Source organism: Argentina silus (genome assembly GCF_951799395.1).
Source record: "Argentina silus genome assembly, chromosome: Y".
In the NCBI taxonomy this organism is placed as follows: Eukaryota; Metazoa; Chordata; class Actinopteri; order Argentiniformes; family Argentinidae; genus Argentina; species Argentina silus.
This window is the reverse complement of record NC_139654.1, coordinates 43461172-43483027: the sequence shown is the minus strand read 5'-3', so window position 1 is coordinate 43483027 and position 21856 is coordinate 43461172. Positions and strand designations below refer to the sequence as shown.

The 21856-nt window shown below is 40.6% G+C and overlaps 1 protein-coding gene and 1 pseudogene across 2 annotated transcripts in view; both read right to left on the bottom strand.

The window, feature by feature from the left end:
• The window catches only part of LOC310824141 (cytochrome P450 3A27-like), a 37916-nt pseudogene that overhangs the window by 14326 nt on the left and 1734 nt on the right, over window positions 1–21856 (bottom strand). The gene's annotated exons all lie outside the window — the stretch shown is intronic.
• Window positions 669–21575, bottom strand: LOC310823675 (cytochrome P450 3A27-like; the record flags this gene model as incomplete). The annotated part of the gene is made up of 11 exons (XM_083696541.1): window positions 669–680; window positions 4464–4626; window positions 4830–5056; window positions 8189–8349; window positions 8510–8585; window positions 8708–8785; window positions 9198–9309; window positions 9415–9503; window positions 10012–10125; window positions 10259–10358; window positions 21571–21575. 11 exons carry the CDS (start codon window positions 21573–21575, stop codon window positions 669–671), a joined length of 1137 nt encoding a protein of 378 aa, XP_083552667.1.

The following is a 21856-nucleotide window of genomic DNA, read 5'->3' as shown; positions in this document are numbered from 1 at the left end:
CAAATGCTGTAAAGGTAGTCGGCCTATGCCGTCTCAAGTATTTACAAATACAAGTGTTATAAAACTATACTATATGTCAACTATACTACATCTCTGGCCTACATTAGCCTACCTCAGTCAGTAGGCTGTGTATAAACGCCGAATCTTCCGGTTATAATCTCTTTATATCTCACTCTGGTAATACTGATTGCACAGGTTCAGGTTGCGTCTTAGCTCGTTATGCCACTAAACTAAAAGTTCAAGAACTTTGTGTATTATTGCAGAACATTCTCAATTCTGTGTACATATCAACGTCATAATGATACCAATAGCAACGCATTTTGGGTGGAATCCTAACTCCAAATCCGCGCGCGTAAATCTTGCATTCATGTCAATGGGAAATTGATTCGATTTTCGAGTTAGGATTCCACTGCAATACACATTTAAGTTTAAGTTCATTTGAATTTATAGTGCATTTTACCCACAATATACGGCTTACACAAAAGTAGCCTACAAGACAAATACAACATTTGAAAAAACATATTGCATAGAATCAAATTTGGGGATATACAGGGGTTTTTTCTTTATAAAGTACATTACAAACATAAAGTCTCATAAAGTACTGTAACGACCCTGTGTAAGGCCCGTTAGCAGCTCCGCCAAGTGAGTTAACTCTCTTGGTGTTGTGGCTAGCGCGGCCGCTTTGTAAGCGAGAGGTTGCGAGTTCGATACCCGCTTAAGGCAAGCTACTCTACCCCGCCATTCGCTACATTGGTGTCAGAAGCGGGATGGCGCCCGTGAGGACATCGGAGAGGCGTGTCCACGTGAGAGACTCGTATAGTGAAGCGTGAGGGCACGCTCTCCCGAACGGAGGGGATAGTGTAACGACCCTGTGTAAGGCCCGTTAGCAGCTCCGCCAAGTGAGTTAACTCTCTTGGTGTTGTGGCTAGCGCGGCCGCTTTGTCAGCGAGAGGTTGCGAGTTCGATACCCGCTTAAGGCAAGCTGCTCTGCCCCGCCGTTCGCTACAGTACATTACAAATACGAAACAATTATTAGTCATATTTTTTATTAGTAATAATAATAAGTATTTTATATTTAATACAAAATAGATTAAATGGTGAAATTGGTGTGTATAAATATAATAAACGTGACTCATAATCCGTATAGTGCTGTTTTTGGAGTAATTACTAATTACTAGTAATTACTAGTGTGTGCGGACTGCGCTCCCTGTCCCGTCTTTCTGCTGTGGGGCAGCGGAGCACTCTTGCCCCATCGTTGCGAGGGGAACAACGTGAGCGTGATTGGCGTAAGCAGGGAAAACCTCACGCAAATTATATTGGGTATGAATTCTGCCTAGCAACAGGTGGCGAAAAACTATTAAACGCTAATGTCGTTAACGTGGTCTGACATGACAGGAAATAATCACAAAGCAATTCAGTTCATCTACTGTACGTCTATCGCTAATGCTAGCTAGCTAAAGTTTTCACAATGAATCGTGTAGATTATTTGTTGACCATGCGGTTCAGTTCATTGCCTTTGGAAGAGAAGTTGGAGATAAAACGTTTAGGGCCAACAGGAATGGTTTGACAAAAAGAGATGGCTAACCGCTACCACCTCGAAACATGCGCTGTTCTGTTTCCCATGTATGATTTTTGGTGGAGACTATTTGGGCATCGGCTGGATTCAAAGACATTATACATCTGTCAGAACAGAACAGACACCAGCGACTGAACGGCCGTGACATGATTTCCATTGAAAATGCATTGATCCAGGGACAGATGGATTTCAACAGTAAAGTCATCGAGAGGTTTGCTGAAGCAACGAACCGCCGCGCTACTTTCCTATTCAAGTGTGCAGGTCTGTTTGGACATGTATGACAAATGGACAATGCGCCGTTCACTGTAGACTATATTGCTTTTGTTTTGTAGTCATTTTAAACGTTATACTGGCTGTGATATAAAGTGGAGGACTAAATGTTACGTATAGGCCTAATATCTAGACCGTTGATGGGCACACTTGTTACTTGTCGCTTTCAGAACCCTGGACTGGGCTCGGGCTGTATATTCATATAGTTCCGTTAATTAGCCTAGCCTACTTTCTGTGATTTAATGTGACTTTTGTAGTGTGTTATAGCCTCTGCACTGATGCTATTTATTTCACATTTAAAATAATACAATTGATAAAACCTGATTAAACTTTCCTACAAGTTAACGATGTGCCGAATGCTTGTATTTTGATTAAACATGCAAGTTATTGAAGACACGTGTCTGTCTCATCTTTTTACTTTGTTGCAGTATAGGCGTTCTGTGTCGCGCTGAAGCGTATGAAGTGTATTCAGTTATGGGGTTTACTGTACATACTTTTTCTCTGCACTGTTCCTGCTGCAGAGGATGAGTAAACGATTTTCCCATGTTGTTTTTTGGTTGTGGCCTGTGTTTATACATTTAGATTCAAGATTCAAGATTCAAAGTGTTTATTATCATATGCACAGCAGAAAACATGTTTCACTGTACAACGAAATTCTTGCTTTGCTGTCCGCAGAATGCCAACCAATGTAAAATATACAATACTAAAGAATATACAATATATACTAAACAAATGTACAAGACAGCAAAATTTAAGGCATAAAATAAAATAGCAGCAATAATAATAATAAAACAGTGCAATTATTATTGCTGCTATTTTATTTTATGCCTTAAATTTTGCTGTCTTGTACATTTGTTTAGTATATATTGTATATTCTTTAGTATTGTATATTTTACATTGGTTGGCATGTAAGGCTATTAGTTGTATCCTACTTTTCAGTTTTACAAGTCAAATCTTATGACAGATGAGATGGCACTTCAACCGATAAAATGCAGGTACATTTTGACTACTGCTGCACTACGATACCCATAGATAGACCCAATACATTGGTAACTGCACTACTTATACAGCTCATATACTGCTTATACTGTTCATACTGCATTCTATATTTATTCTGCTTATAATGTTACTGTTAATACATATATTGCTTATACTGCACTACTTATACTGCTCATATACTGCTTATACTGCTCATATACTGCTTATACTGCTCTACCTGTATATATTGTTCACATTGCACTTTTCTGCTTTTTTGCACTTCTGGTTAAATGCTAACTGCATTTCGTTGTCTCTGTACTTGTACTCTGCACAATGACAATAAAGTTGAATCTAATCTAACACCTATTTATTGTCATGTTTTGATGGCATGTTGTTCATTCTCATGTTATGATTTAGTTTGTGATTATACACACGTTTTTAGCGTGATGATAGAGACCCACTACCAGACGAGTACAAAACATACACAAGTCACATGCAAATCCCTGCACTGCAGACGACAGACAACAACTGTCTCTGTACAACTAGTCCTGGACCTCCACTAATAGACAGATACAAAGAGAGCAGCATACAGTAGCAGCAGAGCCCAGAGGCGAGGCGAGGCGAGGCAAGGCAAGGCAAGTTTATTTATATAGCACATTTCATACACTGAGGCAATTCAATTCTAAAATAGATAAAAAGGAAAGAGCATGAATTTTTTTTTGAATAAAAACGCATAAAAGACATAAAAAAAGAATAAAAGTCACAGTGCATTTTAGGGTCACTGTGCAATTATTAGCGCCAATTTAGTTTCAATTTAAGGCAAAAGCGAAGCCCTTTTTTTTTTTAAGCCCATTTTTGAAAGTAGCCAGTGTTGAGGCTGATCCTAGATCTATGTGTAACATAATAACTGAGAGACCTGCAGCAGGGCAGGTCCTCATCACTGGCTGTCTGCTTTGAGCTGGTTGTCGTTGGACTCCTGGCAGCGGAACAGCAGCTTGAGTTTGATGGGCCGTATGGGCATCAGAGTGTTCTGTAGGTCCATCTCAATGGGGATCTGGTGAGAGTTGACACACAGTTAAAGTATGAAGGAACGAGTAAAACAGATGTCAGCGTTACACTATGAATGTTACCTAATACAGTGTCACTGTTACGTTCGGGTAGCATTGCACTATAAATTCAAATAAACTCAAACTCCTGGACAACCTCTCTTGGGTCGACATACATTACAATGGCCCTATGAAGTCTCGAGGGAGTTTTGCAGAAATACAAATAGCTTTTTTTTAAATCTCACACTTCCATCATTTAGTAGGTAGCCTATACTGAGGATGATTGGCGCCTAGTACTGAAAAATGCAATCTGGGAAATTAAATGGGGAATACATACTCATGCAGTACGCAAGTACAGAATTGTAGTATGGGGGTTCAAACCCGGGTCTCCCATGTGGAAGACACAAACGCTACTATTAAGCCAAGAGGACATCCTCAAGGTCTGAGGGCGACACTTCAGTTTACAAGTCTCAGGCAGGGCTACCTCATCACGCGAGTGTGATTCCAAAATCACCTCTGCTACATATAGAAACGCAACAAAGTCATAGGTACAAAATTATATTTACAATCATTCTATCATTATTTTGTCTCACATCTGTCTCTTTGCAGACGGTGAAGTTGAACCTCTGTGGAATCTCCACCATCGCCAGTTTCATCAATACCAGAGCGAATCGCATCCCGATACAGTTCCGTGGGCCCAACCCGAACGGCATGTAGGTGTATGGGTCGATGCTCTCCTTGTTCTCCTTACTGAACCTACACACGGAGAGTTCAGAGGAGGAGGGGTTAAAGAACATATCAATTAAATCACAGTAATATGATGGTTATACATGGTTGAAGAAACCTGTTTGTGTTTGGTCGTCGCATTTAGGTTTGTTTCATGGTTGTTTGTGGAACACTGCTCTTATCGTTGCTGTTGTGATTGATATTGTGGTTGTGGTTAAGATGTGGCCCATTACCTCTCTGGTTTGAACTCCTCTGGGTCTTCCCACACATCGGGGTCACGGTGCAAGGTCCAGATGGGTATCATGACAACCATACCCTTGGGGATGGTGATGCCGCTGATCTCAACAGATTTCTTGCCGACTCTTTCAAGTCGCAGGGTGATGGGGTACAACCTGAGAGACTCGTTGATCACGCTGTCTAGATAGTCCATCTGCATCAGAGCCTCGTACTGGATAGGAGCCTGCACAGGGATATTACACTCACATGAGCACTAGTGATTGGTCGTTCACGTAGCCGTAGCCCAGAACTAACTCTTTTTCGTCGCAAATCTGAAGAGCTGTTAGTTTTTTGTGTTTTGGAAATGAACACAGTACTGTACTTATTCTAATCTGCATAGCCTAATTTCATGACAACCGCATACAGAACGCCATTACTTTCAATGTACGTGTGTAATAGTGTCTTGCTTTTTTGTTATACATGAATAAACAAAAAAATCGCTAAATAATGTTATCTTGATAATTAGAAGAAAATACATTTAGATTCCACTGAACAATGTAAATGATAGATGTACACAAGGATCAATCAGAAGTCAAAATGCCACTAAACTGGGCTGCTTTTAGTTGATTGACTGCTTGGAATACTGAATGTGCTACAGTCTATTATTTCCTATCACAGTCGACAGACTACAAGAAAACTGTCAGGTGGTTCAAATGTGAATAACTTGGTATCCATTCCATTAACTGTGGCCGGGCAGCACCGAACAGCCCAGAGAACATTACCATGGTGCTTTTGAATATTAGGTCCCTATCTGGCAAAACCTTTATTGATCTTATCTCAGAGCGAAAGCTGCACTGTAATGTTTTTATCTGAAACCTGGCTAAACATGAATGCATGTCAGTCTATTAGAAGTGGGGAAAAAATATATTTTCGCTCTATTATTTATCTAGCCATGTCGCTGAGCAGATGAGAATTTCATGATGAATATGAATATGAATAGTACACCATCAACAGCTTCCTCCTGTGATAATGATTTAGTAACCAGCTTCAACACCAAACTAAGGGCAACTATCGACTCTGTAGCAGCAGTCAAACTGAAAAAGGCTGTGGCCAAATTTAAAAGAATTTGCAGAAAGTCTGAGCGGACAAAAACTGCAGGTCCACCTTGATATTCTTCGAGAGCATCTTTCTGCTTTTAATCAGGCAATAAAAAAACGCCAAGACGGGATCATTTCTCAAAATTGATAATGAATCATAACAACTCAAACAGTGCTCTTTGCAACGATTGACAGCCTTATAAATCCCGCCCACAAGACACCTGGTGATCTGCTCTCCACCTACAAATGTGAGGAATTTGCAACATACTTCTGAGATAAGAGAACCAATATTAGGTGAGGAGGATCACTCAGGCAAGACCTGAAGATGTGTTTGATGACTTGTTACCCCACCTTCCACCACAGGGAAGCACTATGAACTCTTTTGCAGTGGTCATACAAAAATGCTCAGCAAAGTGGGGGTCTGTTCATCTGCACCTAAAACTACCATGGTGAAACCCCTCCTGAAGAAAAGTAACTTAGACTCTTCAGTCCTTAGCGATTTTAGGCCAATCTCCAACCTTCCCTTTTTAAGCAAAAAAATAATAATTCTTGAAAAAAAGGTGTTCAAACTGTTAAATAATCTCCTTATTCCCAACTGTACCTTTGACATGTTCCAATCTGGCTTTTGTGCCGATCATAGCACTGAGATAGCACTATGTTGTTAAGTTATTAACTAGGTTCTTAATGACCTTAGAATTAATTAATTAATGCTGATGCCAAAATGCTCTTTGTCCTTGTGCACCTGAGTGCAGCTTTTGATACTGTGGACCATGATATCCTTATTGATAGACTTGAGAAGTGGGTTGGCCTCTCTGGTCCAGTTCTTAACTGGTGTAGGACCAACCTAACTGGCCATTTTGTTTCCCATTGGTGACCACACCTGTGGGGTTCCTCAAAGTTGAATTTTAGGGCCTGTACTCCTCGTCAGTGTCATCAGGAAGCACAATATTAATTACTGCAGTTACGAAGATGACACCCAGCTGTACATTTCTGTATCACCCAACAATTTCAGTTTGATTGATTTCCTGGTGAAATATGGATGTCACAGAACTTCATACAGCTCAACCAAGATAAGACAGAGGTACTAGTCATTCGAGCAAAAGCCGAAAGAGAGAAACTGTCTGCACACTTAAAGACACTACTTACAGTAACACTAAGCACCAGGCAAAAAAACAAGGTGTCACCATTGACTCAGATCTTAATTTTGAAACCCATATCAAGAATGTGACTAAAACATATTTGTATCACTTAAAGAAGAGTAAGTAAGTTTGTCGGAAATCTGCCATCGTGGAGAAATTCTGTCTGAAGTTGTCCAAACAACAACATCCTCCCTAATAATAATATATCCCCCCGAATGTTGGACATTAGCTGTTGTGTTTCTGCATGCGCACACGATTGGGAGAGGCAGCCACCAGAGAAAGGTCAGTCTACTCCCCTAGAACACCCCTGGCACTAACAACATGTTTATATGCAAACCGAATGTCAGGTAGGACACTGCATTTTAAAAAGCGTGTTTTCCGAACCAAAACAGCTTTCGTAAATGAAATATTTATTCATAAGGGATTTATTATAAGGGATCTTGTTCCCTGATCGCTACCGATTAAAGATAGTCATTACAACCGTTAGGAAGCTTTTAGAAAGCTTGAATATTACATGGACCTTTACAGAACACAGCTGTAAAGGTGCAACCTTTCCTCTCCCAGGCTGACACTGAGAGACGAATGCATGCTTGTATTACTAGCAGCCTTGATTACTGTAACACTCTCCTGTCTGGTCGACCAAAGAAAGCTATTGGCAAATGATACAGAATGCAGCAGCACGAGTCAGATGGAGAGCACATATCACACAAGTCTCTGCACTGATTACCTGTTAGTTTTATAATTTATTTTAAGATAATTGAATTAGTTTAGAAATCACTCTATGGTCACGCACACTACTGCATGTCAGACATGCTTTTAAGGTATATACCCTGTAGATCCCTCAGGTCCTCAGGTACCGGCCTTTTAACTATTCTGAAGATTCCAACAACACCTATCTACTTCCTGTTTCAAATGAATAATACTGGGCAGAAGTCTGCACAGGGATGCTACAGACACATTAGCACACTGCAAAATACTGTCACCTATCTAACCATCTGTTCCAAAGCAATAGTAATAGATACTGTAGGAGTCTGCAGTGCACAGGGGTTACACACTCATCAGTACCCTCTAAAACACTGTCACTATCATATTTCCTGTTCCACATGAAAAGTATTATATAGGAGTCTGCAGAGGGGTTACCTTGTTGGGAAACACAGTGTCTATCTCCTCCTGCAGCTTGGTCATGATGTGAGGGTTGGTTGCCAGATTGTAGGCCAGGAAGGACAGAGAGCTACTGGTGGTCTCATAGCCAGCAAAGATGAACATCATTGCCTGGGACAAGATCTCATGGTCACTCAATCCTATGATGATGGGAGAAATGGGGTGGTAGGTGTGTTTGTAGGTATAGGTGTTTGAGGCAGGTACTGTATGTGTGTGTGTTAGATGCTAGTATACAGTGTGTGTGTGTGTGTGTGTGTGTGTGTGTGTGTGTGTGTGTGTGTGTGTGTTTAAGGCAGGCACCTTTACTCTGCTCCTCTCCCTTTGAGTTGCTGTCTTTCTGCGAGTCTATCATCAGCTGCAGGAAATCCACCCGACTCTGGAAGCAGGCTTACGTCAGATCAAAATCACATGAGAACTACCAGATGCTACCAAATCTCTACAATTGTATTACACAATACTGGCTGAAGATCGTATATTTGATCAGTTATATTTACATACCTTCCTGGTGCTAGCCACGCGATTGGACTTGATCTTCTGAAAGACAGCGTAGAAGAAATCTGTGACCGAGGCAGGGAATAGGGATACCTCCATGTTTGCCATAACAGGACCCATGAAGGGGAAAAATGCTGGACGGACAGGAAATGCCACGGTTACAAACAGGAACAGGAAATACCATGATACGTGACTCCAATCCTATTCAATGCACAGCCCTGTCTAGAAACAACTCCTAGTCTCTATCCCTAGACACTTCTGTATCCAATCCACTCAGATCTCCAAGTGTCCAGCATTTAGGAACTAGAGGTTGGTTCTGGACAGGGCCCATGTGTCTCAAATGAGTAGAGCGCAAACCATTGGCAGTGTGGTTTATGTCAGTCTAATCAATGAAATCGATAGCTTCATTTATTAAACACAAAATAATTTAGATTGAAAGTTATATGGGGGCAGTTGTACCGACTGTGAGGAACAGTGGGCTGAAGATTTGAAACTTGAGCATTTTCTTGATGTTGGTCACAAAGGGGTAGGAGGGGTTGTGGAGGAAGTCGATGTCAACACTGAATGAAGTGCTGACGACCACATCCATACTGTATGGTCCAAAGAACCTGGAACACAACCACACAATCTCTGACCACCAGAACCACAACCACAAAATTAAAGGGGGAGTTCACTGACAAATTCACCTTATCGTCTCGGAGATAAATACTCACTCTTTTAGTTCAATGGGCTCATCGTTATCGGCCGTCTTCTTCAGATTGCTGACCAAATTACCAGAGTGCTGCTTCATGATCCCGAACATCTGAGTTGGGAAGGATACATGGACAAATATCATGATTGATACATGGATTAATATGTGCAAAACATGGGTTAATATCATGTTTGAAACAGGAATTATTTAAATGTTTATATAGCCTGAGAATATACATTCATACAGGATACATTATGTATATAGTCAAGGAATAAGTGACTCCAAAGATGAACTATTATTCTATACTCTGTCATCTGACCACTGAACTTATCGAAGTTAAGATCAAATATACTTTATTGTCCCGGATGAAAATTTGTCTTGGATTAATTAATTAAAGTTGCTGCTTCACACAACAACAAACAACAATGAATACACACTATACACATAGTACAAATCACACACACACTCTCTCACACACACACACACACACACACACACACACACACACACACATACACACACACACACACACACACACGCGTCAGAGTTGTTAGTCATTCATTTATTTGTGTTGTATAAAGGAATGAATGAAAGAAGGAGAGGAGAGATGGGACTGTACCTCTTTGATCCGCCCACTGGTGAAGGAGGGAGACAGGACACTGCGGATCCGTCTCCATGCATCATCCTCAGCGATAAACACGGCGTCATACAGAGGCCCGTTGAGATAGAAATTCTAGAAAAATAATTATTATTATATACTGCAAGATTAACCTAATATTAATAATGCTATAATAACAATGATATTATCTATTTAAGGAGCCCTTATGTTTTTTTCCCCATACAACAACTTCAATTTAGCGTATTACCCTCCTGTTAGTGAAAAGGGAGTAGCATTCCTTGATGAGGATGGTTTTGATCATAGCTGTGTCCATGATACACAGGATGGGCTGACGGCCATCATAGATCCTACAGACCAGCAAAAACAAAGATAGTTAGATATACACTCACAGAGCACTTTATGAGGAACACTATACTAATACTGGGTAGGGCCTCCCTTTGCTCTCAAAACAGCCTAAATTCTTCATGGCATTGATTCCACAAGATGTTGGAAACATTCCTTTGAGATTCTAGTCCATGATGACATGATTGCATTACTCAATTCCTGCAGATTTTTCAGGTTCACTTTCAAGATGTGAATCTCCTGTTCTACCACATCCCAAAGGTGTTCTATTGGATTCAGATCCTGGGAAGGCCACTGAAGAACACTGAACTCATTGTCATGTTCATGAAACCAGTTTAAGACGACTTTTGCTTTGTGACATGGTGCATTATCATGCTGGCAGTAGCCATTAGAAGATGGGTCAATTGTGGCCATGAAGGGATGCACATGGTCAGCAACAATACTTAAATAGGCTGTGGCATTCAAGCAAATATACCGTGGATAGAGACAGACAGACCCATCACAGATCCTGCACTCTTAGAAAAAAAGTGCTACCTAGAACCAAAAAGGGTTCTTCTTCCACTGTCCCTTTGAAGAAACCTTTTGGGTTCCATGTAGAACCCTTTCCACAAAAGGTTATACAGTACCGTGCGTAAGTAATGGGACAGTGAAGCATTTTTTCTTCTTTTTGGATTTGAAATAAAAACTTAGAGATTTTTATTTTTCCCCAACGCGGGAGAATGATGCCCGTGATGGGCCTAACCCAAAACTCAAAGAATATCTCGCTGTCCCTCTCCTTAAATATCATTCCCAACAAAGGACAAGGTGTGAGATACATTACAATAGCAAAGCAATTGACAAATGGTGAAAGCTGAAAAATCTGAAACATAGTCAAAACCTTAGGCTTGCCAAAATCAAGCACTGATGAGCTCAGCAATCGCAAATGGCTGAGGCTTTACTGCAAGATGCAAACCACTAGTTATCCTTAAAAAGGATAGTCGGGTTACAGTTTGCTAAGAAGTACCTAAAAAGCCTGCAGAGGTGTGGAAAAAAGTCTTGTGGACAGATAAGGTGAATATTATCAGAGTGATTGCTAGAGGAAAGTTTGGAGAAAAAAGGATCTGCCCAAGGTTTACAGCATACCATCTCATCTGTGAAACATGGTGGAGGGGATGCTATGGTTTGGGCATGTATAGCTGCCACTAGAACTTGCTAACTTATCATAATTGATGATGGTACTGCTGACAGCAGCAGCAGAATATATTCTGAAGTGTACAGAAACATCTTGTCTGGTCGAGTAAAAGCAATGCTTCCAAATTCGTTGGATGGCGCTTCATCAAACAGTAAGACAATGACCCAAAACATACTGCCATTGGAACTAGGGAGATTTTCAGGGCGAAAAAGTGGAAAGTTCTTGACTGGCCATGTCAATCTTTGGATTTAAATCCTATTGAACATGCATTTCATTTTCTGATGGTAAGATTATGGGCAAAAAGACCTCAAAAACTGAAGATGGCTGGCCTGGCAGAATATCACCAGAAAAAATACCCAGCACCTGGTGGGGTCAATGGGTCCCAGACGGTTTGCATACAAAGTAGTGTCGACCAAATACTAAATATGAGTGCATAATTTCGACCATGTATACCAATAAAAAGAAAATAATCTAGCAAAAGCAAACTATGTTCTGACAGGGTTTGACTCATCTAATACGACATCAGATCTGGATAGGTTCCTTGATTTCCTCTGAAAGGTGACATAGGCATGAAAACATGTACACAACATCAAGAAGAAACCATTGATTAAAGCCAAATCAATTGATAGAGGCATGGCAGAAAATGTGTGTTGTCTCTTTAAAAGAAATGTTAAAAATCTCTTTTTTCCCTGAATGAAACAAAGCACAGGTGTTTAAAAGGCCAGCCCCACCCCTGATTACAATGATCCACACGTGGAGACAGCCAAAGCAACATAGATCAATAAGACATCCCACATGTCACACCAGAATCTGTGTTGGCAAGAGTGTGCCCTTATAGCCAGGATCCACTCACAACCTCTCTGGTCACATCTCCCTGATGTTGGTTATGAAGAACTTTATGAATGTAGTTAAATGTATTTAATATTAATTATTGCCTTGGTTTATACTCGCTTCGGAATTGTAGGACTTTTGTACGAGCAAAGTGCTGAATATCTTCTCATAGATACACTGTGCTTAGCATGTACTGCTGAAGATTATGTTAATATTATGTTAAGATTTAAGTAGTCTCGTTCCCAGACACTTCTGCCCAAATGCCCAAAAGGTCTGTTGGACCAATGCGTTAAACTTCATTGGCCTTCATTAAGCCAAGAGCAAGAGCGTCAAAAATGGGGACGGGGCATAGCCATGGGCTTTACCTCGCATCAATCATCTTCCACAGCACATTCCACACATTTCTGATAAAAAGCTACACCTTGCAGCCGTGTGATTAGCTGAAATCAAATAATAACAAATACTTTAATCAGTAACCACCCTACGGCCAGGTTTGAGTCGTCGTTATTCCAGACTTATATGCGCTGTGAGCAATAGCCTGGGGACGAGGTTAACATTTAGGTAACCTGCGAATAACCTCATGCACTAGAAAATAAAACAAACTTAATTGCTACATGGCCTGTTAATTTCCATGCTCATCTTTGATGTCAAGTTTTTAGGTTGTTTTTTTTATCAGAGGGATATTTGGCTACTTTCAAGTGCCATAATTGCCAATTAAAAATGGGTAGCCTTTTAAAAGGGGCAATGCTTCATATATCCCACAATTCAACACCAATCTGTTCTCTGGAAAAATTAATAAAACATGAAAATATTGGGTTTATGCCCTAACCATTTTTTGTAAATTTGGGGCTAGACACTTTACCCATTTTCATCACATTTACATTTACATTTTTGACATTTAGTAGATGTTTTTATCCAAAGCAACTTACAACAAGTACATTTGTCTCAAGTAAGTGAATCATCTATACATCAGTCATCATAAGAAAAACAAAACTATGCTAGGACCAGGGGCCATTGGCAGTCACAATGCTTTTTAAAAATGCTTTACAGTAGAGGAACTGTACAGGTGGGTAGTGGAAGGTGAAGAGGTCTTTAGGAGGGACAGTCCAGATGTAGCCTGAAGAGATGGGTCTTCTATCTACGGCAGAAGATAGGTAGTGACTCTGCAGTCCTGACCGCACTGGGAAGCTCGTTCCACCACCGGGGCGCCAAGACAGTGAAAAGCCGTGACCAACTAGCGCGACCACTGCATCCTCTTAGAGGCGGCCAGCCGAGGTGGAAGAACGGAGTGGTCAGGCTGGGGTTTGACATACAGTATGTATTCACCGTCAAATGTTGTTCACTTTCCCAAACCCCTGCCTGTGTAAGTAATGAGACAACAATTTTTTTTTTGTTCTTTCGGCTCTATACTCCAAACGTTTGGATTTGAAATTAAACAATTACTACAAGGTTAAAGTAGAGATTTTTAGCTTTTATTTGATGGTATTTGTGTACACATTGGTTTCACCATTCAAAAATTACCCCACTTTTTATGCATAGTCCCCCTATTTCAGTGTACCCAAAAGTAATGGTACAGACTTATCAAATGTCCAAATGAAGCAGTCATGTTTAGTATTTAGTGGACAATCCACTAGTATTTAGTGGACAATAACTGCCTGAAGTCTGCAACCCACTAACCCTACCAGACGCTGAGCATCTTCTTTGGTGATGCTCTGAGAGAATATAGTATACACTTTGTGACAAAAAGTGATGACGTCACATAAATTTAATCATCGAAAATAATACTTGAAAATTATGTCCCCGCCCCTTTGGGGGGCGGATGTGGTGGGCTGTTGATGCTGGTCCAATGAGACGTGGGGGGAGAGGCTAAAGGTGTTCTGGTGTTTGTCGGAATTTGACATTTTTATGAGGATGTGGTCACCCCCGTAGGATGTAGAACCGTGAGAATGGAATGTATGTGTTAGGGGGGAGGGGTGGGGGCCCCTGGGGGCCCTGAACTGTCTGAAGAACCATCGGGGGTTCAGCTAAAGTTTGTCATTGATAAGGGGTGTTGGGAGGGGTGGTGATGACTTTATGGGGCATACAGGCATCTATGTCAAAATTGCATATGAGGCTTAAAATAAAACTTCAATACTGGGGGTTAAAATGTGCAATTAAAAAATGGTTAGGCTGCTACTCTAGTGCTAGTATTGTGTTCAATAATGAAGAGTTAGGGTTAATAAAAGGGGTCTTAAAAAAAAGGTTCATTTTTTAAAAATGTTTAGTTTCAAACGAGGGTCTGCCCCAGTGTCACGGACGTGACGTTGATAAGATCACGTGTTTCCCGGGCAAAAGGTGTATATATATATATATATATATATATATATATATATATATATATATATGATCCTGTGTGAGATCTGTAGTAGTAGTTGTGGCTATATGACAGTGTCTAAAATGGCTTCTACAAGGATGGAGGGGGAATTGGAAGGGTGTTTATTGCCCTATGAGACGTGGGTGAGAGTCTAAGGTGTTCTGGGGTTTGTCGGAACATGACATTTTTATGAGGATATGGTCACCCTCGTGCGCTATAGAACCGTGAGAATGGATTGAATGGATTAGGGGGGAGGGGGGGCCCCAGGGGTCCCTGAACTGTCTGAAGAACCATCGGGGGTTCAGCTAAAGTTTGTCACTGATAAGGGCTGTTGGGATGGGATGGTGATGACTTTATGCTGCATACAGGCAGCTATGTCAAAATTGCATATGAGGCTTAAAATAAAACTTCAATACTGGGGGTTAAAATGTGCAATTAAAAAAAAAGGCAATTAAAAAATGGCTAGGCTGCTACTCTAGTGCTAGTATTGTGTTCAATAATGAAGGGTTAGGGTTGGTAAAAGGGGGGCTTAAAAAAAAAAAAAAAAAAGGTTCAATTTTTAAAAATGTTTAGTTTCAAACGTGGGTCTGACCCGTGCCACGGACGTGACGTTGATAAGATCACGTGTTTCCCGGGCAAAAAAGGTGTATATATATGACCCATGTGTGAGATCTGTAATAGTAGTAGTTGTGGCTGTATGACATTGTCTAAAATGGCGTCTACATGGAGGGTGGGGGAAATGGAAGGGTCTTTATTGATCCATGAGACGTTGGGTGTGAGGCTAAGGTGTTCTGTTGTTTGTAAAATTAGTTGTAGCATCTTGACATTTTTATGAGGAAGGGGTCACCCCCATAGGATGTAGAACCGTGAGAATGGATTGGTTGGATTATGGGGAATCACAGGGCCCTGAACTGTCTGAAGACCGACCGAGGTCCTGCTAAAGTTTGCCTCTGATAAGAGCATGTGTTTCCCGGACAAAAAGATGTATATATATGGGACCCTGAGAGCTGGTCACAAAGGGCCGAAGACTTGGGACAGCTGAATCTGACCAATCTCTCACTCTCTCAGCCATGGAAGATGTACGTAAGTTTTTCCTATGGGGTTTCCCATCCAGAGGGTGTAAGGGAGGGTTTCTGTAAGAGAGGTAATCTTTAATCTTTCCAGATCAAACAATTGACTCTTCAAGTCTTCAATCGTCACCTCATCGTGAACGTCAAATAGCACGTGTTTCTCCATATCGTCCCTGGAGGGATGCTGCAGGTATGTTAAATAAATAAATAAATAAATAAATCAACAAATTATTAAATACATAATTAAATAAAAACTATCTGTAACCTGCTTCTCTTCTTTTTACAATGGAACCAGAGGGTTACAACGTTGAAGATTCTGGACCACGTGATACATTCAGGCTGTTCCAATCGGCTGAGAGCGACAGTGAGGCGTATTTGCCGACGTCACCACAAGCTTCTCTCCACAGCGAGGATGCGCAGCTGCCTGGACTGAACCATCTTGAGGAGAATCGCCAAGGTTTTTATGATGATGATGATGTTCAACTGTCTCCCGTCCCCAGTCAAGATGCGCATGACGATGGTGGTCGCCCTGATGCGGTTCTCTCAGCTTATTATGAAGGTCTTGATGAAGGTCTGGCTCTAGCAGAAGTGTCTGATGAAGATGAGGATTCAGAGACCGATTCTGTGAATAGTCTAGATTTTGAGCAGAGTTTGATCAGCATTGAAATGAGATTGCATACGGCCCGGTTGTTACGTGTGAGATCCAGAAATATAGCACACCCTGTTGATCGCCGTAGTAGGCTTAGACAGATACGAAGGCGTACAGGCGTATTGAAACGTATCGCAAGACGTCTGTTTACTGCTTAAAAAGTCACAGTTTCATTCAAATTAATAATATAAAAAAATAAATAATAATAATAATAATAATTAAAAAAAAAAAAATGGCTGAATCAGACAGGGTTAATCATCATGATATTCCTCATGACCTCAGGCAAATGGTCAATGATCTTAATACGTCTAGTGTTGTTAGAGAGTTTGATCCTGTAGACCGTCCAATACATCAGATGCTTCCCGATGTCCCTGTAAACAGGCCTCAGGAGCACTACTTCCTCCCGACCGAGGAGGCGTTAGATGATATACTCGCCGCTTATAGATATTCTTTATCTGACACGCTTCCGTCGCCTACCTGTATGGGGGAAGGGGCTGATTCGACAGAGGATGTTATGGAGCCCAGTCGTGATATGGACATGGATTGGAGTCCTATACCCCTTTCCCAGATAACTGACTATGAGTCCCCCTGGACTCCAATACCCCTTTCCCAGATAACTGACTATGAGACCCCCTGGAGTCCCGCTGATAATGTATGTTGTCAAGCCCTCAACGATGTTGAAACTCAACACGGGAGCGGTGGAGGTGTTGGAGATGGAGAAATTAATGATAATGTAATGGGTAATAACAACCAGCAATTACCAGAGGAGGGTGAAGCCGGAGTGTCTGTACCGTCCTGTAATGGAGGTAACGGGGAGGATTTTGCGGAGCGTATGGAAATTGACCGAGTCTCTTTTGACACACCTGATGGCATGCAGGTAATAAACAGAGATAGCTTCAATAATGTTGAGGTGAGATCATTTTTAAATTTCCCAATGCCAGATAGGGCACATACCAACCCTAATTTTGGAGAGTTTTACCACGCTGTAGTAAATGGTTTTCAGAACCGAATGTCTGCGATAATCGAAAGAGTTGGTGTAAACCCTCGCGATATTATTCAGCTCAATTTACGAGCTGATAGCTTACAAGATGACGTCTCAATGACTGTGCGTTACGGTGAAGGTAGGCTAACAGATTTCAACCAAATTCTTGACCGCCTTGTTCAGTCTAACATGGCTATTTTCAGTGGTTCCGGAATCGACCTTTCTGTGAACTTTGTGAGGGCTCCGGGAGGTTCGGGTAGACGGAAAATTAATACATTATTTATTACGGAGACCCTAAAAAAAAAAAGCAAACATTTATTTGTAATTCCAAATCAGAACCATGCATGCTTTGGAATAAACCTAGCTCTACTTGCTAATCCCGGTTTAACCATTGAAGAGGCTGGGAGGGAGGGTTACAATATTCATGTCGAAGCCGGGCTAGGGCCTAATGATAGGACCACATTCGAAGATGTGATCAAATTTGAACAGCTGTTAAACTGTAAAATCGTTATTTTTTACAGAGCCTCAGATAGAGTTAATCTGATTACGTTCCATACTGAAACAGAGTCAGAGACAATCCGTTACATGCTTTTGCATGACAATCATTTTTACGGGATAAAAAATGTTAAAGGCTTCCTTGGCTGTGCATTTTTCTGTATTCATTGTTACACGGGGTATAGTAGAGAAGGCGGACACTATTGCGAAAAAGCTTGCAACGTCTGTCTTTCAGACTGTAAACAACAAGCTGCATTTCAAAAAGTCCATTGTAATGATTGCAATCGTAACTGTTCAAATAGTGTGTGTTATAGGATGCATAAGGTGTGCAGATGGCACCCAAAAGCTAAAAAGATGGCTAGCAATTGTCAAATAAATAAGAAATGCCTTAAATGTGGATTTACATACCGTATAAACCTCATAGACTCTAAACCCCATGTCTGTTCAATTAAAGTTTGTCACATCTGTAAACAATACCTTCAGCCCGCTAAACCCCCATCTTTGTCAGCTGTTCAGACTTCTGAAGAAGTGTCAGAGGGCGTGGATATTCATCAATGTTACATGCAATCTAAACCTAGTGTAGCAGAGGAGAGGATTAATCAGAAGCTGGTATTTTATGATTTTGAATCAAGCCAGACAACTGGAACACATATCCCTGTCTATGTGGCTACACAATCCCTGCAAGGGGCTCGATGGTGTGCCCAGGGTCCTAATTGTGCTCTAGAGTTTTTATTGCATTACCGTCAAAACAAATTCAAAGGCACAGTGTTCTTAGCCCATTATAGCAAAGGTTATGACAGTTATCTAATTTTAGAGGCATATGTAAAACAGGGGATAACACCGTTCGTCATAGCCCAAGGGAGTAAAATCATACTCATTATTGATAAACAATTCCGGCTCAAATTCATTGACACATATTCCTTCATCCCCATCCCCTTAAGACAGTTTCCAAAAGCGCTAGGATGTCAAACTGAATCGAAAAAGGGATATTTCCCTCATAAAATGACAGATTATTCAAAAATGTTAAATAAGTACAAGGGTCGATATCCAGCTGCTGAAATGTACGGGTGTGATGAGATGTCTGTAGAGCAGAGAAACAGTTTCTTTAAGTGGTATAACACAGTAAAAGATCAGGAATTTGACTTTTTAACCGAGTTAAAGGCTTATTGTCAGAATGATGTGGAGATTTTAGCCGAAGGTGCCACCAATTTCCGCAATGAATTTATAAAGACAACTCAATGCGATCCTTTTGCGAGCGTGACAATTGCGTCAGCAGCTTTAGCTGTTTTTCAAACCAACTTCTTAATCAAAAACACAATCGCATTACCCGATGCTAACAACTACAGACGACAATTCAAGGCCTATTCCCATGCTTCGATACAGTGGCTTGAGTATCTAGCGTTTTCACGCTGCATAGACATTGAACATGCATTAACACCGCAGGGTGAACGTTGTTTTGGCCCTCTTCATGTCGATGGATATGCCGTAATAAATGGTGTGAAAACAGCATTAGAATTCTATGGATGTTATTTTCATGGTTGTCCGACTTGTTATAACCCTCATGACATATCGCCGCTTACAGGATTAGAGTTTGGGGTGATGTACTCTAACACTCTGAAAAGGCTAACTCGGTTAGAAACAGAGTTTAAGCTGAAAACAGAGGTTATATGGGAACATACATGGAATTCGATGAAACAACAGCAACCTTCTGTTAAATTATTCCTAGAGAGATACCGGGAGCCTAGCCCTTTAAATCCTCGGGCCGCGCTATTTGGAGGCAGGACGGAGGCTATTGTCTTAAGACGCAAAATTGAACAAGGGCAGACCATTCAATATGTCGATTTTACCAGCTTATATCCGTACTGTAATGCAGAGTTTGAATATCCAATTGGTCACCCGGTTATAATCAGGAAAGATTTTAAACCGGTTGAAAATTACTTTGGCTTTATACATGCTAAAGTTCACCCGCCGAGGTGTTTGTTTTTCCCTGTGCTACCTATGAAAAATGACGAAGGTAAATTGCTTTTTACACTCTGTCGAACATGTGGGATTGAGAATAACCAAACCTCGGATTGTTTGCATTCTCTGGATGAGAGAGCGCTTCAAGGCGTATGGGTTAGCATTGAGTTATTAGAAGCTCAAAAAAGAGGTTACATTATAGCTGAAATTTATGAGGTCTGGCATTTTGAACAGAGATCCGATAAATTGTTTAAAGATTACATCCATACATTCCTTAAGCAGAAGCAGGAGGCCTCGGGGTATCCTGATGATGCTACAGACGAGGTTAGTAAACAGGCTTATATAAACGATTATAGAGAGAATCAAGGTATCCAACTTGACCCGCATAAAATTGTGTACAATGCCGCAAAGCGTCAGATCGCAAAACTTTTACTTAATTCCCTCTGGGGAAAAATGGCTCAAAGATCTAATCAACTTACAACCAGTATCGTGAAAGAACCCAAAGAGTTTTTTCAGTACCTCTTTAGCAGTAAGTATGATATAAGCCAGTTCCATTTCATAAATAATGATATTGCAATCATTCAATGGCGTCATAATTCCAGGTGTGTCTTACCACCCGGCGAATCAAATATTTTTTTAGCGGCGTTTACGACAGCATATGCGAGAGGTGTATTATACAAACAGTTACATTTATTGCAAGAGCGAGTACTATACTATGACACCGACTCAATCGTTTACCTCTCCACCCCTGAAGATCTTTACACCCCTCCGACAGGCAATTATCTAGGTGATTTGACATCGGAATTAGCGGCTGATGATTATATTTGTGAGTGGACCGCAGCGGGTCCGAAATCCTACGGCTTTCTCACCCAGCAAGGAAAGGTGTGTTTGAAAGTCAAAGGTTTTATCCAGAATTATGAAAATTGTAAAAAACTTAACTTTAATAATTTGACTGATCTGGTAGAAGACTATATTATAGATCCTAACACGCGACGCGAGATCCCTGCCCGTTACAATAGAATTAAACGTGATATCAAAGCTTTTTCGCTCGCTAATAAACATCAAGTTATCAACTTTTCTGTTGTTTTTGATAAGAGACGCCTTCTCCCCTCGGGTAGAACATTGCCGTTTGGTTACTGAGTTGTTATTACCGGTTATCATCTGTTATTACCTGGGTTCACAATAGCCTGTGTTCACAATGTATCCTAATGATGTTTTATAGTATTTGAAAAAATGTATTCTACAGTGTATTCTACAAAGTGTCCTAATGATGTTTTATTGTGTTTGAAAAATGTTATTCTACAGTGTATTCTACAAAGTGTCCTAATGGTGTTTTATTGTGTTTGAAAAATGTATTCTACAGTGTATTCTACAAAGTGTCCTAATGGGGGTTTTATTGTGTTTGAAAAATGTATTCTGCATTGTATTCTACAAAGTGTCCTAATGAGGGTTTTATTGTGTTTGAAAAATGTATTCTGCAATGTATTCTACAAAGTGTCCTAATGACGGTTTTATTGTGTTTGAAAAATGTATTCTGCAATGTATTCTGCAATGTATTCTACGAAGTATCCTAATGTTGTTTTATCGTGTTTGAAAAATGTATTCTACAATGTATTCTACAATGTATTCTACGAAGTATCCTAATGCTGTTTTATTGTATTTGAAAAATGTATATCTCATTAAATTCTTATTCATACGTCACCCCACCTCATCGTTTTTTACATATTCTGGGATGGATATAATCAGGGTTCATCGTTAACCATGCGGTTAGTCTGTTTTAGTACAGTTGTAAGAATGGATGTGACTGTCGATCTGGCATTCCAAATGCCATGTAGCATGCTAATAGTGGGGCCTAGTGGCTCAGGTAAAACTTTTTTTGTAAAACAATTACTTGAAAACATGGAGAGTACATTTTCAAAAGTGCCGGCTCGTATAATCTGGGCATACTCTTCATACCAGCCAATGTATGACGAGCTCAGTCAAAATGTCAATA